The sequence below is a fragment of the Liolophura sinensis genome, chromosome 1, assembly GCF_032854445.1.
Source record: "Liolophura sinensis isolate JHLJ2023 chromosome 1, CUHK_Ljap_v2, whole genome shotgun sequence".
In the NCBI taxonomy this organism is placed as follows: domain Eukaryota; kingdom Metazoa; phylum Mollusca; class Polyplacophora; order Chitonida; family Chitonidae; genus Liolophura; species Liolophura sinensis.
The window spans coordinates 31,294,950-31,310,878 of record NC_088295.1 but is presented as its reverse complement, the minus strand read 5'-3'; the positions used below and the strand labels follow the sequence as shown (position 1 = coordinate 31,310,878).

At 38.0% G+C, this 15,929-nt stretch overlaps 2 protein-coding genes across 3 annotated transcripts in view; both read right to left on the bottom strand.

Moving 5' to 3' along the window:
* Window positions 1-204: 204 nt before the first annotated feature.
* On the bottom strand, window positions 205-7,174 carry LOC135461265 (tryptophan--tRNA ligase, mitochondrial-like). The gene is made up of 7 exons (XM_064738270.1): window positions 7,079-7,174; window positions 6,020-6,207; window positions 5,223-5,304; window positions 2,923-3,003; window positions 2,594-2,676; window positions 1,794-1,912; window positions 205-1,157 (listed from the first exon to the last, which is right to left on the bottom strand). The coding sequence occupies exons 1-7, from the start codon at window positions 7,118-7,120 to the stop codon at window positions 709-711; spliced, it is 1,044 nt and encodes a 347-aa protein (XP_064594340.1). The 5' UTR covers window positions 7,121-7,174; the 3' UTR covers window positions 205-708.
* Window positions 7,175-11,789: 4,615 nt separating this feature from the next.
* Window positions 11,790-15,929, bottom strand: part of LOC135473430 (centrosomal protein of 85 kDa-like) — a 29,862-nt gene continuing 25,722 nt past the window's right edge. For both annotated transcript variants that reach the window (XM_064753283.1, XM_064753290.1), the window contains exons 13-15: window positions 15,286-15,458; window positions 13,512-13,731; window positions 11,790-12,820 (exon numbers count right to left, since the gene is read on the bottom strand). In XM_064753283.1, the coding sequence (XP_064609353.1) occupies window positions 12,597-12,820; window positions 13,512-13,731; window positions 15,286-15,458 (617 nt within the window). In that variant the 3' untranslated portion in view covers window positions 11,790-12,596. The remainder of the gene's footprint in view (window positions 12,821-13,511; window positions 13,732-15,285; window positions 15,459-15,929) is intronic.

Here is a 15,929-nt window from a genome sequence, read left to right as displayed (position 1 = left end):
CATTCTATTTTGGGAGACATAGGGAAAACTGGATAAAATTTGAAAATGAGACATTGTAATAGCAAGATGTAATCTTTCAAATTGTAGCACAGACAGCACCATTCAAGTACTGGATACAACAAGTTTTATGCTGTACACCAATTTCACTTTGTATACAATACTGATGATGGACACTACTGTAGGATGACACTACTGTAGGATTTCTGGCTTGACCCTGGGCAGCAGCCACACCCAAGTATGTACTTAACAATGCCACACTTGTTCCAGAGACACCTTGATCAGAGCACACAACTTCGCTCACATGATTGGCACCCTTGCCCTACTTGAGAACATTTCACTTATACGATGGCACCCAAGGTCAATCACAGACCTCTTTTAAGTCAGTTACAAACATTCCCATGTACATATCACACACGGATATGCACACAAGATTGATAAAAGACAAGTGTTCTTCAACAAATGATACACTGCATGAACAGCCACACACGTGTCGTCGTCCGCTTGTTGTAAGCAAGACCCCGCCAACAATGAAAGCCACCAAATCCACAAATTTTATATCCACAGCAGGGATTTAAACCCACACCGCCTAGTGATTCAAAGACAAATGTCTTAACCACTGGGTCCATGACCTGCTCCTCCTGATGAATTCATCTTATTTAAATATTCTACCTTTAATGCTCTTCTGTTGCTAAGACTTGCTCATTTTCATTACCTAAATCCCACCAGTCTACGTACTTCAGCCATATTATTTTCTGCCAGTTCATAAGCCTTACTACATCCCTTTTCAAGGACCTCAAGTAAGTAGTCTTTATTAGCCTGCAATTTTTCAATTTCAGTTCGTATTGGGGTTAGTTTTTCAATGAGAATGTCGGCAACAATCATTTTGTAGCCAGCAGTGTCTGTGTGAAGATTCTGTTCACAGATTTCCTCTGGGCTGAGGTCAGCCATGGCAGCATGAATCTCTATCAGGTTGCTGACCCCTGGCCTGGAGGCCGGGTCAAAGGTTATAGAGCCAGTAAAGTCCGTCACAGCTTTCTTCACCTTTAATCTGATGACGTCTGGAGAATCTGTCAGATTGATTTGTGACTTGGTATCTAGATCTGATTTACTCATCTTCATCTCAGGCTTCCTCAAACTGCGAATCTTTGCCACTGGCCCTGTTTTCAAAATAATTTAATAAAAAAGGCTACTGAAACCAGTACACCGCCATCCCCCCACACAAAGCTACCCTGAGTTAAAATGATTTCCAAAACATTACTATTGGCTAACCAGAAGGTGATTTGAAAGTTTTGAATTTTAGGACAAGTTTGTGCTATGCTCCCTGATATCAATCCTGAAGATAACAAACAAATTTTATCTACCCTGACTCTTTGACCTTTTCAACCACCACTGTCACCAATATTATGAAACATTCTGAGAGAACTATGGGCTGTAGAGATATTATCTACATGGTTTGATGAAGCTTGCATCTTTAGTGGTACAAACAAATCATTTTTCGTGACATTGTCATAATAACTGTATGCATAAGTTCTACTGAAAAAAGTGCCTTAGAGGCAGAAAAGGTTGAAGATTTACAGTAAAACTAACTTAATCGCCCTACAAGTACTGCCGACTGTTCATTGCTACCAAGGCTCCCAAGAACAGTGGAGGATGTGAAAACTCAAAAATTCTGTGTCGCAGTTTGTGACTGAAGCAATGAATTCACCCAATGAGTTTGAGGAACTGAAAGACAAATATCTGCTTGTTTGCTTAGTTTATGGAAGTTTCAACTACCAGTAGAATGACTGGCTTACCAGGTAACATACGAGGCTGTGGGAAAAACCAGCCATACTTGTTGTTGAAGAGTTTAGCTAGATGACGTGCAAGCTCTATATGTTTAGTTTGATCTTCTCCCACAGGGACATCTGTAGCTCTGAAAATATTCACAATAATTACAATATTTATGTATTTATTTGATTGGTGTTTTACGCCGTACTCAAGAATATTTCACTTATATGACGGCGGCCAGCATTAAGATGGGAGGAAACCGGGCAGAGCGCCGGGGAAACCCACGACCAACCACAGATTGCTGGCAGACATTCCTACTTATGGCTGGAGATGAAGCCAGCATGAGCTGGACTTGAACTCACAGCGACCGCATCGTGAGAGGCTTGTGGGTCATTACGCTGTGCTAGCGCCCTAACCAACAGAGCAATAATTACAATAAGGATAATTTTTAATGGTTCACACAAAATGCAATGTTTCAAACAAAAATGAAAGAAACTTAATTATGAACAAAAGTGTAAATGTCATCCATTTTCTTTCATTTGAAACCAATTCACCTTGAGTTAATTGTATTTCACCTAACGTTTGGTTAAAAATGAATTTTCAGAAGCATGGTAAGGCCTTAAAATGACACTTTTAATTGCAACATTTTTCTGATAAGTAATCAATCAGATTTCACAAAAAAACTGTTAAGTCGCCATATAAGGTAGATGAATATGGTTTTATGACTTGAAACAAGACTTTCACTAGAACTTTCACTAGACTTCACTAGAACTAGACTTTCACCAGAAACTATTTCACTAAATGTTCAGGCCCAGAAACAACTCACCTGTACAGAAGGATATCAGCACTCTGCAGTACGGGATAAGTGAACAGGCCAACTCCCACTTCTTTATACTTTTCACTCTTTTCCTGAAAATTTTCCCAATTTTTTTCATACATAAAAACAGAAACTTAAGATGTGCACAGCTGTATTTCATAACAAACACTTGTTTCATTCAGGGTAAAAAGCAAAAACAATACACATATTTTGATGATTCCTGTTAACAAACAAAATTTACAATGTACAAGTTAATTTGCAAACTGAACACACTTTGTGCTAGGTGTATCTTAAACACACATCTTTCACCTGGTAAATCAGGTGAGAGCAATATTTACCTTCCACTGAGGCAAGTGTTCTAATTTGGGCAGGGAACACAAACATCCTAATATCCAGCTGAGTTCTGTGTGTTGAAGTACCTGTTCTCAAACAAAAATACAAATAATAAATAAAGACAAATAAACATCAAGAACAATGGGCAACAACTGCGTTTAGTTCTGTATCATACCAATGACGGCACAATATTCCTCTCCCAGAGAACCCCAGCTCAGCTGTAATGTCTAACTACATATTATTAAATATTTAAGCCACCATTTGAGTAGAATTAATTCTTACATATGCCTTTAACTCATGATCATGTAATTCACATTCTAGTACTTTTTGAAAATGTGTCTTAAAACTTTGTATAGATGTAGAGAAAGTATTCTATAGTTTTCCCATCTTCTTCAACTTAAAATTCAACTTTATAAACCATTTACTCAGAGCAAACCAATATCTTGACTTTAGCCAAAACACTGCTCGGATGACTGGCTTGAAATGTACCCCCAAAGTAAGCTTAACTGACATGTCATCCAGACTGAATGGTGTGCTCAGATCACAGCAATTATATATAATAATAATATCATGATATTATCTGTGTAATAAAGGTTACTACAGTGCTGTCCACTATAAACCGTACTTTAATTCATTTACCGTACGATCAAGGACAGATAATCTTTAATTCTTTCAAGTACCGGTACCAAATGAGCCAAGTTTTAATTTCACATTTCAAACCTCTGCCCAGATTCTGTATATAACCTAAAAATTTTGTCTAACTTGCTTGATTCTTAGAGTTTTAATCATCTCAGAAGTGTTTTCAGGTTTCTATGGATCATAGGATCCTATCCTACTGGAAAAATGTAAGTTTCAGCCTCAAAAAGAATTTACTTTTTTTTTTTATTTAATTTACTTATTTATTTTATTGGTATTTTATGCTGTACTCAAGAATATTTTACTTATGTGACGGCAGCCAGCATTATGGTGGGAGGAAACCGGGCAGAGTCCGGGGGAAACCCATGACCATCTGCAAGTTTCTGACATGAAATAAAAAAATGTAGCCCTACATGCTCTAAAAATGCACTTTAGGGGGTAATTTTTAGGGCAAGTGTAGCACATCAGGGGCTCATTGATGTCAAAATGTTAACTACCCTATCAAAAATATTAACTTTTTTTCATCGTTTAGAGATTTTTTCAGATCTAACTGCCCTGTAATAGTGCCATATTGATTTTTTAAAAAATATCTAACTACCCTAGGCCAAAGTTAAAATACTGTTTACTTGATGATACAAGCCCTTTATGACAAAAGAGGGTAGGAGGTCTTTTTTTTTTTTAAGCAGAAGGGAAGAACAATTGAGAATCTTCTTCAAATGATTGATCACAATTGATCACAATTTAACTTCCTCAACATTGATCAGAATACAGTACTAAATTATGTCACCAAATATTTGGCAATGCTCAAAATAAATATTCTTAGATCTTTACAATAAAATTAACAAGTAAACATTTTTAGGAGTACAATTTAAGTCAACAGTTTGTGCTAGCATTTTCAAGTCCTGTACAGACGGGCAAGCAAGTGAAAAAATGTCCAGCTGATACTTTTGACAGAGAGAAGTGGAACCTCATGACCTAGTAAAATAAAATCTATAGTGAGAAATCTGTTTCCATTTTCCTAAATTTCCTAATTTTAATTAAACTTTGTGAGATTTAGGGGATTCTTCCTTCATGTGAAGGAACAAACATTTATTCTGTCCTCAATACATCATTCAAAGTACCTGCTTGTCTAAAAGTATGAAGATTGTAAGCACTTGAGTAAGCCTCAGCTCAGATCACCACCACATTTACACTGTCCAAAACATTTATACATGAGAAAGAGGAGAGCCAAAATCGTGTTGTGTTACATGAAGATTAAAGGATGGAACACATCAGTTTTATCTTTGTGAACTTTCCTGCATCTAAAATGCACCTGCCCTTTCTACTATCCCTACCATTGTTTCCACTTCACAACAATGTATCAGTAAACAGATAAATTTTCTCCCCAGGACTGGCAGCAGAGATCATGACAGGATGATTGTCATATTGGTGGGAGTGTGTGACACGAAAATGTAGTCAACTCAAAACTTGTAGACAGAACTGATACAGACGTCCTGTGCTCCATATATTTCACAAGAAGTGTCTTTTCTGAATTGACTTTTACTGAAATATGTTCAGTTTTGCTCTAGATAGCTTAATACAGCAAACTGTTGAGTTTTGAATCAGAATTTGGAATCTCTCTAACGTTTAACTGTAGTTAAGCTCTACACCTATAAACCCCTGTACTTACTGAAGACTGCTGAAAGAGGATGCACTGATCAGGGTTTAACCCACAGGCCAAGAGACAGGCCAACATGTCTAGTGTGTTACACCTGAAAATTAACACACAAACAAATCAGGTATAGATATCATCTACATGGCTTCATAAATAACAATCAGAATCCTTCACGTAACAATATTAGTTAAATTAAAATGCAGCCTTGTCTAATTTTGGCATTTGTTTTGAATATGAAAATTTGAATATGAAATAATTTAGCTAAGTTTAGTCATTACATGTAGATAAAAGTGCTATGTTATGCCCCCGTACAAACATGCCAAATTACGTGTCATGTTAACATACTGAATAATATCTCAGTATACCATTAGACATCAAATGACGATTTCATATAAACATGCCAAAGGTGTGCCTGATTTTATATGTAAACATGTTGATGGTTTACATGTGCAGATTTTTAGCAAACTTTCCTATGGCACTGAAAAATATTATATATTTATTAACTTGATTGCTGATCAACAATTTTTCATTCACGCAGTAGTGATCAATTTGGTGGCTGTAGGAAACTGGAGTTCTCAATCAGTGTAAACCATTAACCTTTGGTAAGTTACCGAGTTTACTGAGAAACTTTCCCATATGTGATGTACAGATAATGTAAGACTGCACAAACTGATCTAATACCCTGCCTAAGGCCGGGATTGACACAATGAAAGACAAGTGTCTCAACCTCTCAGTCCTGCCTGGTTCGATTGTCTTAAAAATAACTCGAGTGAGACAAGTAAGGTGCATATAAGCTAAGCTGTGCAACCTACCTAAGTTGGTGTGGATCCTGAGGCAGGGTGATGGAGTGAAGGTCTACAATACTGAACACGACCCCAGATTGTTTGCTGCTCAGCTCCACCCAGTGCTTAATGGCCCCCAGATAGTTCCCGATGTGTGGGATTCCTGTAGGCTGTATTCCAGAGAATATCTGCCGCGGAACATTAGCAGCACTTTCAGCCTACAAGCAACAAAAAGTATTAGATGTGAATTCTTTCGGACATGATTTTATATATATGTTTCATGATGCTTCCAAACAAAGGACCCAGTCATATTATGCTGACACCTAGCCAAGAAGTCATGTTTCATTGCTTGTACCTATGTGTGCTGAGTTCCAAGCGAGGCAGCAGCAAGTATCAGTTTTAAAGTCTTTGGCATGACCCAATCAGGGTTTGGTCCTGGGGTCTCTTGACTCCGAGGTGGACGATTTAACTGTTAGGCCACTGAATCGGTCTACTTTTATAGGTAGGAGATGTTTAGCCCGCCAGAATGGCGCAATGACCAAACAGTCTCACACCAATATGGTTACTGTGAAGTCCAGCTCATGCTGTCTTCCTCTCTGGCCGCAGGTGGGAAGGTGTGACAGGGACATTCAGATGTTCGTGGGTCTCTGCCCATGTTCCACACACCATAATGCTGGCTGTCGTCGTATAAGTGAACTATTCTTGAGTGCAGCGTAAAACATCAATCAAATAAATCAATACATGTAAATAAATGTAGGTTGGCCTATGCAGGGACTTTTAAGATCGGGGTTAAGATAGACTCTTCAAGGATCAGTTAGAAGATATGTTTTATTTGAGCTTTGTTGATACCAGGTTTACAAACGAAATTTTGCTCTGTAATATACCCAACAAGATGAAGCAGTTAATCAGTAAGTCATTTTAAAACTTACTCATTTTATTATTTGCCAAAGGGTCATTCGAATGACTGATACAGTAAGGCATCATAGGCCGAAACTACATATCACACAGATCCCAGTTTTCGTTACGGTTGCCAAATACACTGAGGCCGTTGCAGAAGTTTTATTCTGTTCAAGGTTTAATGACACTTACACTGTGTGAAAATTTACAACTGTGACGTAATTGTTGCATCATTGCAACGCTCCGATTAGCGGTCCACGGGAACAATCGAAATAGTAAGTTTTGACATGCCGTTTTCATGGAGTGCGCCATGTTAAGACGCTGGAGTTGTTGCCCCTGTTCCGCACGGTCATCCAGCTCCATAATTTTTAACCAGTGAAACCAGTAACTTCGGCCTTTCTATCTTTTCAAAATAATCATTACATTCAAGTAACGAAACTTATACATTAACATGCACCTATCTGTTGTACCGGGTACCAATAGTTTATGTCATATAGTATACTATATTCCGGTTCCAGGTTTTACATCATTGACTGTCAAAAGCAGTGCAATGAATTATGCTGGAGATGCAACGTAATGCTCCATTGTCTTGCTCATGACGTTGGCAATTAACGCCAAACTCACATCTACTTAAGTTCCATGAAAAGCAGCGAAGCCCACAAGGAACATATCTGAAATCTCGGCATCAAACATCGGCACTCAATTAACAAGCTTTATGCATCCATATTTCGTTTTCTGCCCTTCCTTCTGATTGGAGTAGGCCTATTTATACATACTTTCCATCACAAGCATTTATTTAATGAAACAATATCTAAATGTTTATCGAAATGATATGACTATAATACTACCTATGTGGCCTAAAACCATAATCATTCATTCTAAATGCTTATGATTCTGTCACCATTCTACAAGATTTTTTAGATCTGAGAAAGAGTGGTTCACAGAACTTGGTTATTTGTAATTAGCATGGTCATGCAATGCTAATTACTAACCAAAGAGGTGCCAGGATCAGCACTGACACCCATTCGAGGCCAAAAGCTCAGAGATTTGCCTGATCAGCGCTGACGCTCAGATTTGCCAGGATCACCACTGACGCTCAGTTGTGGCCTAAAGCCCAGAGACTTGCCAGGATCAGCACTGATGCTCAGTTGTGGCCTAAAGCCCAGAGACTTGCCAGGATCAGCACTGATGCTCAGTTGTGGCCTAAAGCCCAGAGATTTGCCAGGATCACACTGATGCTCAGTTGTGGCCTAAAGCCCAGAGATTTGCCAAGATCAGCACTGATGCTCAGTTGTGGCCTAAAGCCCAGAGACTTGCCAGGATCAGCACTGATGCTCAGTTGTGGCCTAAAGCCCAGAGATTTGCCAGGATCACACTGATGCTCAGTTGTGGCCTAAAGCCCAGAGATTTGCCAAGATCAGCACTGATGCTCAGTTGTGGCCTAAAGCCCAGAGATTTGCCAGGATCAGCACTGATGCTCAGTTGTGGCCTAAAGCCCAGAGACTTGCCAGGATCACCACTGATGCTCAGTTGTGGCCTAAAGCCCAGAGACTTGCCAGGATCACACTGATGCTCAGTTGTGGCCTAAAGCCCAGAGACTTGCCAGGATCACACTGATGCTCAGTTGTGGTTTAAAGCCCAGATATTTGCCAGGATCAGCACTGATGCTCAGTTGTGGCCTAAAGCCCAGAGATTTGCCAGGATCAGCACTGATGCTCAGTTGTGGCCTAAAGCCCAGAGATTTGCCAGGATCAGCACTGATGCTCAGTTGTGGTCTAAAGCCCAGAGATTTGCCAGGATCGGCATTGACGCCGAGTTGTGGCTTAAAGCCCAGAGATTTGCCAGGGTGCGTGTTTTACTCCAGGCAATGCATTTTCCTCCACCCTTAAAACTGGCGCTGTGGTACAGTTATTAATTCTTCACCATGCCATTAAACGCAATCAAAGTAAGTAAATGAAATGCAACCTAGATTTAATGAAGAGCTGTGACATCTATCCTAAGCATTATCACTTGAAATAGATCTTGCTGTGCCTACATGTAGTTTGCATATACAGCAGGGGAACCCTTGACAGTAAGCATACCAGTTACAGGCCACTTTCACATAACTTTTCTTTTTTCTGGTTGGTTATTGAGCCATAACATTTATGAAAAATTGTATAAAATATTAATTGACATGTTTTTTTATAAAATTACGGCAAGAGGAACAAACCGCTATGTGGTTCTCATTTTTCATGTTCTTTACTCACATTTTGCTTTGATTATGTTAATTTCCTTCAAAGGGAAACATTCATTCAATAATAAAATAAAAAAAAAAAGGAACAAAAAAAAAAACAACCCCCCCCCAAAAATGTAAAAATAATAAAAACAACATAAAACTCTTAGTAGCAATTGAACAAAGAGAAAGATGTTTTTATTCTTTTTTGTGAAATAAATATGATAATTTTGGCAAGTAATGAATATAAATGTTGATGTCAGTGACCTGAAGCATCACCCATATTTAATTCATGAAATACAGTTACTATACAGAAAACATAAACACTTAGTCTTTGGTCCAAAACTGAGACAGAAATAAATTATGCTAAATCAGATCCAATTCAATGCAACTAATCTGTACAGGAAATATCATACTCCAATAATAATAATAATAACAAAAGGCATGCTTCTAAAAACAGCAGCTGTAAATAATTCAGAATAAAATGTTCTGCACTTGTTCCACTCGAGCTTTAATCTAGATTGACTCATATTTCAGTGTGAAATGTCACTCAGATCTATTTTCCATCCGCTTCAGCATGATCTCAATTCCATTCATTTAACAATTACACAAATATACCAACCAAGTGAATTAACACTTAAAGATATTCTACTGTTCTTCATAAGTGCGAATTATTACTGAGACAGTAATGCAATTACCAGTACCGTACTTACTCATTTTTAATGTGCACATAGTACTTTGTTGAAAATTGAAACAACTTTCAGTTCAATTGAAAAAAATTATTGTACGCGTGAATGTAATGTTTGTTTGAGACAACATAAACCTTTTATTCTGCAAGCAAACTGTCACTCAATTCCAGTTACAAAGGACATACTCAGAACTGGAGTTGTCAGTATTCACATCCTTGCTGGGCTGAAAAAATAGGACACATCTAATTAAAGGGGATTTCTCAACAACAAAATAATTATGTATACTGAGTTAACAAAAAGTATACTATTCTGTGGACGGAATATGCATAACTGTGTTGGGTGCTTGAACTACGGTTCTCACATCACACAACCTATATACAAGCGTATCATTTGACTTTGTGGGAGGCATTGGAGTCTTGTATCGAATAGAAAAGGCTTGTAAGGCCAGTATGGGACAATCATTCTTCCACAGATGGCTTGTAGGATCAGTATGGGACAATCATTCTTCCACAAATGACTTGTAAGGCCAGTATGTGACAATCATTCTTCCACAGATGGCTTGTAGGACCAGTATGGAACAATCATTCTTCCACAAATGGCTTGTAAGGCCAGTATGGGGACAATCATTCTTCCACAAATGGCTTGTAAGGCCAGCATGGGACAATCATTCTTCCACAAATGGCTTGTATGGCCAGTATGGGACAATCATTCATCCACAAATGGCTTGTATGGCCAGCATGGGACAATCATTCATCCACAAATGGCTTGCAACCATGCTGTCACATATATTAAAACGTGATTATAATCCAACTCTTAAAGAATTCGGAGTTAAACACTGTCCATCCAACTCAAGTGACAGATTTACTGGAGATAATATCCAAGACGTACTGGGATAGGCATGTACAGGTAGGAGGATTGCAATGGTAGTGCTATGTGTACACACAAAACTGTACACACAAACCCACAGGCCATTCACAAAGGTAGTTTCTGATTTGGGTCAAAATTTGAAACCTGAGTTTTAACCCTTAGTCGTGGACCTTATGAAACGAAAAAGGGTATGACCAGCAAGTGTTAAGGCAAAGCTGTCAGCCCGTACACTACACATTACACTGAACTCAAAAACTGCTTTAGGCAGTCCGTCTCTGGCCCTCATTCTGCTTCTTCACCAGGTTGTTGGAGCAGGCAATGGCTGAACAGCAATGGTATAATGTACCACATCTGCATTTGCACTTTCAAAATACCTTGATACTACAATTACTAGTACTTTGATGGAAGAAAAAATATCAGATTTACACTCTAAATATAAACAAATGATTAAGACTTCCCATCTGGTAAAACTTTAAGTAACCAATAATACCACTTCAATGTATCTTATCTATAACCTAACTTCTCTTACAATCTACCAGAGCGCACCCACCTGACACTTACCCTAATAACGGTTGTAAAGTAACACCATCCTCCATACTCTATCCTTTACCCTGCCTGAGAGTAAACTTCAAACAATTGTCCTCTCTCACATTTATACATCGGAAGACAAGATAAGGAAACAAACCAAGAGATCAACAAAGAAATCGAGAGCAAATTCAGACTAAGCCACAGATCCTATCCTATAGATACAAAGGCTAACATTTTAAATATTGACATACTAAAATAAAAACCGACTTCTCTATAGTGAATACATGAGAGAAGGGAGGTTGTAGCACTTTGTTCACAAACTTCAAGGAAATTAACTTCATAATAGTTTCTGGCTCTGAAAACATTTTTTCAGTGTTACAATCCTGAAGAAACACATAGATCATGCTAATCATTGCCTCAGTACACATGTACATAATATAACAATAAAATCTGGTAGTTGTTTGAGATTCACACATCCCTGTTTTCAATATGTCACACCAAAAAAAAAAAATAAAAAAATATTCAGGTGTGTAACTACTTTTATGACACATTTTTATTGAGAAATGTGTAATGAGAAGGCTGAAAATAATTGCCTTGTTTATTTAACATTTCTAAAATACAATCATTCATCCATTCACTTATTCACTCAATCTTTCATATCACATAACATGCTTTATCTTAACATATGGAGGAAAGTTTGCAAAAGTTTAGACTATCACAGAGTTTCATATAAATGTCATATTCCTTTTAATACAGATCTATATATACATATATACAGGACAAATCACCCATGTATACATCTCACCTATTCCACATTCTCAGTTATATACATTCTCAGGCGCCCATGTTGAATATTGAGTACACATCCATTCTTTCCAGCATGTTTACAACCTCAGTTTGAACTGATGATGACTTTTGCTGTGACATATGTATACGTTTTTGGAAATGGTCGCTAGGAATTGCATTCCAGACAGTTTTACAGTCTCTTGTGCTTTCACCGATAAAAGTGAGTGATGTCAAAGTCTGTGAGGAGAGAGAGGCATGGACTAGTAGTACAATCACTCATCATGAAATGATGAGCAGCCCTTAATGAGGCCACAATCTGCATGCATCAAAATTCAGACAGCTGCACCACAATCAACCAACAGCAACGGTTTGAATGATATATATTGGTATACACTTTCCAGGAGAATGCATGTTTCAAGTCATATTACATGAAGTTTCTCACTGCTCACAATAAACCTGCTTTTTTCCCTGGACTGTATTACTGCTGCCAGTTAAGATTATGGTCATGTCATGTTATCAGTGATGAGCACTGTTCATACTACGATCACAGGGACCTACTGTATTTTCCAGCTTTAATAGTCTTAACACATTGTATGAGAGTGTGTCTCGATCATAGTTCACACAACTATCACTGTGTTGTACACTCGATTTTGGACGCCAGATCTTCAGCAATTTTGTCTGTGATGATTTCTCTTAGCTTCTCCATTTGCTTCTTGAGATCCTTGACTTTAGCGAGTCTGTTTTTAAGCGTGAGTGCATCATTGACGGTGTTCCGTCCACTGTTACTGCTGGCCTGAGAGGATCCTGACTGACTGCTCTGACTGTACTCTTCATCCGAGTCCACCTCTGTACCTGCCACACAAAAGCAAGCAAAGCAAATACAACGTACAAACTGTGAACAGACATTCAAACATTGCATGAAATTTTGTTCACCGACACACTAAAACAACTCGAAAGGAAACTCTTAGAAAATCAAATATGTAGGTGTATAGATATAAACTAAGCGTTCTCATTGGGACAAACATGCAAATTTGCTTAAGTTATTTTCATAATGAACTACATATGTGCTCTGTGTTTTCTCAATTCCTGTGAAAAGCTGCTTCAACACATATTCCTTTGTGACAATAAATCGCCTATATATTCATGGAATTTTTCAACAACTATGCACCCTTCTGTACTACAGTTCTTACAGTAGCGAGACTGGTGCAAAATTTCACAAAATTATAGGTGATTTACTACACTTAACATAAATATAATTCACAGTCACATGTGATCTATGATGTAACTGTGTTGCCACCAATTAAATATCGCATGCAAATCTGCTGTAAATTGCCAAGACTGCAGGTTTTCAAACAAACAAGAAAAAAAAAAGAAAAAAATGGAAAGCTGCAAATAGAAGCCTTATTTTGGGTAACATTATGTAAAGGGAAACATACATTTTATTTTCACATGCTGGACTAAACCAATTTGAGAGCAATGTCTCTATTTTTTTTTTTCTAGTGTTCGAACAACACAGTCCTAACATACACTGTAGCTGCCTCACCTCTGGTATCAAGTAACATGGACATGTCGAGGTCATGTCCATCTGCCCGGTCACAGCAGACCTGCACCAGACCCTGGAGCTGAGCGAAACACAACCTCATCTCACGTGCTAGCTGTCGCTCCAACTTCAGAGTCTCCTCAGAGCAGTGACGCTCAAATGTTGACAGCTGGTCTTTCTGGATCATGTTCTGCTCTAGCAGGTCCTGGTTTTGAGTGGATAACTGCAGGTGGAAAATCATGAAAGTTAGCTAATGAGCAGACCAAAAAGTCAAGGTAAATGCAGATTCTGTGAGTCCAGTGTTACTTTGAGCAGTCAAGGTAAAGTCTGATTGTGTGATTTCAGAGCTTTTGTGAAGAGAGAAAGATTTTATGATTCTGGTGTTTTTTGTGAACTGTTAACTCACAAGATAAAGGCTGATACTGTGATTCCAGAGCTTTTGTGAAGAGAGAAAGATTTTATGAATTCGGTGTTTTTGTGAACTGTTAACTCACAAGGTAAAGTCTGATTGTGTGATTCCAGAGCTTTTGTGAAGAGAGAAAGATTTTATGATTCCGGTGTTTTTTGTGAACTGTTAACTCACAAGATAAAGGCTGATACTGTGATTCCAGAGCTTTTGTGAAGAGAGAAAGATTTTATGATTCCGGTGTTTTTGTGAACTGTTAACTCACAAGATAAAGGCTGATACTGTGATTCCAGAGCTTTTGTGAAGAGAGAAAGATTTTATGATTCTGGTGTTTTTGTGAACTGTTAACTCACAAGATAAAGGCTGATACTGTGATTCCAATGCTTTTGTGAAAAGACAAGGTAAAGGCTGGTTTTGTGATTCCAGTGCTTTTGTGAAGAGACATGTTAAAAAAAGAATTTTGTGATTTCTGTGTTTTAATGAAGAGATGAGGTAAAGGCTGATTTTGTGATTCCAGTGCATGAAGAGACAAGTTTAAAAAAAAAAGGATTCTGTGATTCCAGTGTTTTCGTGACCTGACAATAAAGGTAAAAGCTGATTCTGTGATCCCAGTGTTTTTGTGACCTGACAACAAAGGTAAAAGCTGATTCTGTGATTCCAGTGTTTTCGTGACCTGACAACAAAGGTAAAAGCTGATTCTGTGATTCCAGTGTTTTCGTGACCTGACAACAAAGTTAAAAGCTGATTCTGTGATTCCAGTGTTTTCGTGACCTGACAACAAAGGTAAAAGCTGATGCAGTGATCCCACTGTTTTCGTAACCTGACAACAAAGGTAAAAGCTGATTCAGTGATCCCAGTGTTTTCGTGACCTGACAACAAAGGTGAAAGCTGATGCAGTGATCCCAGTGTTTTCGTGAAATGACAACAAAGGTAAAAGCTGATTCAGTGATCCCAGTGCTTTTGTGAAGAGACAAGGTAAAGGCTGACTTCATGATTCCAGTGCTTTTATTGACAGACAGGGTAAAGGCTGATTTTGTGATTTCAGTACTTGTGTGAAGAGTTCAAGTGTTTTAATGATTTAAGCTTGTGTGAACAGTCAATATAAACGTTGACTATGGCATAGGCCATGTCATGCTTTCTGTAACCTCTATGAGGCTTACCATTTGGATACAAAAGCAACCTTTGAATACTAAGTCATATCAAAACATTTCCTTATGTAAATAATGAAAGCTCTGGGGAAAATTACCAGTGTTACCTAGACACTGTACTTTCAAATAAAATTCACCAAGGACCTTTGGTTTTTAGTCACTACATTTCAGCTTCTACAAAAACAGGCTCACATGATATATTCCTGATCAAGGCTTTACTTACATCCCTGATGGATTTCTTCAGTTTAATGATCTGTGTCTCCATGTTTGAGCTCTCTTCTCTTAGAGCGTTCATTGCATCTTCCTCTTGCTGGAGGCGCTCTTCTAGCTGGGTTGTCTCCCCTTTGTGTCTCACTTCAACCTGCTGTGCAAGTCTGTGCTGTGCTTCCAGCATCTGAAGAAAATAATTTACATGTGTCTTAACTCCTAAATTTTCCTTTATCTGCACAAGAACAAACCCATTCCCGTCACCTATATACCAAGGGAATCGGTGGAAAGTCTTTTGATTCCAGGATATTTTTCAGAATAATTTATTTGAGTTGTATATTTGAGTTGTATTTAATTCCACACTCAGGATTTTTTTGCTTATATAAGGGCCCCTTTAAAAAGACCTTCAAATTTTGGCCATTTTTAACTCCAAATTTAAAAAGAATTCTTTATCCAACTTTTCCAAGTTTGAAGATTCCTTAATTTTAATAATAATTTTCTGTGTTTTCTTATGTTTTTATTTGCTCTTTTTGGTACCAGTAATGATTTGTTCATTTGAGTGGTATTTAAATCAGCACTGATGATCGTACTGATGGCCGTCAGGTTTCAAAGTAGAGGTATAAAGCGACATACGCTTCACAGCGCATGCTTCATCGACAG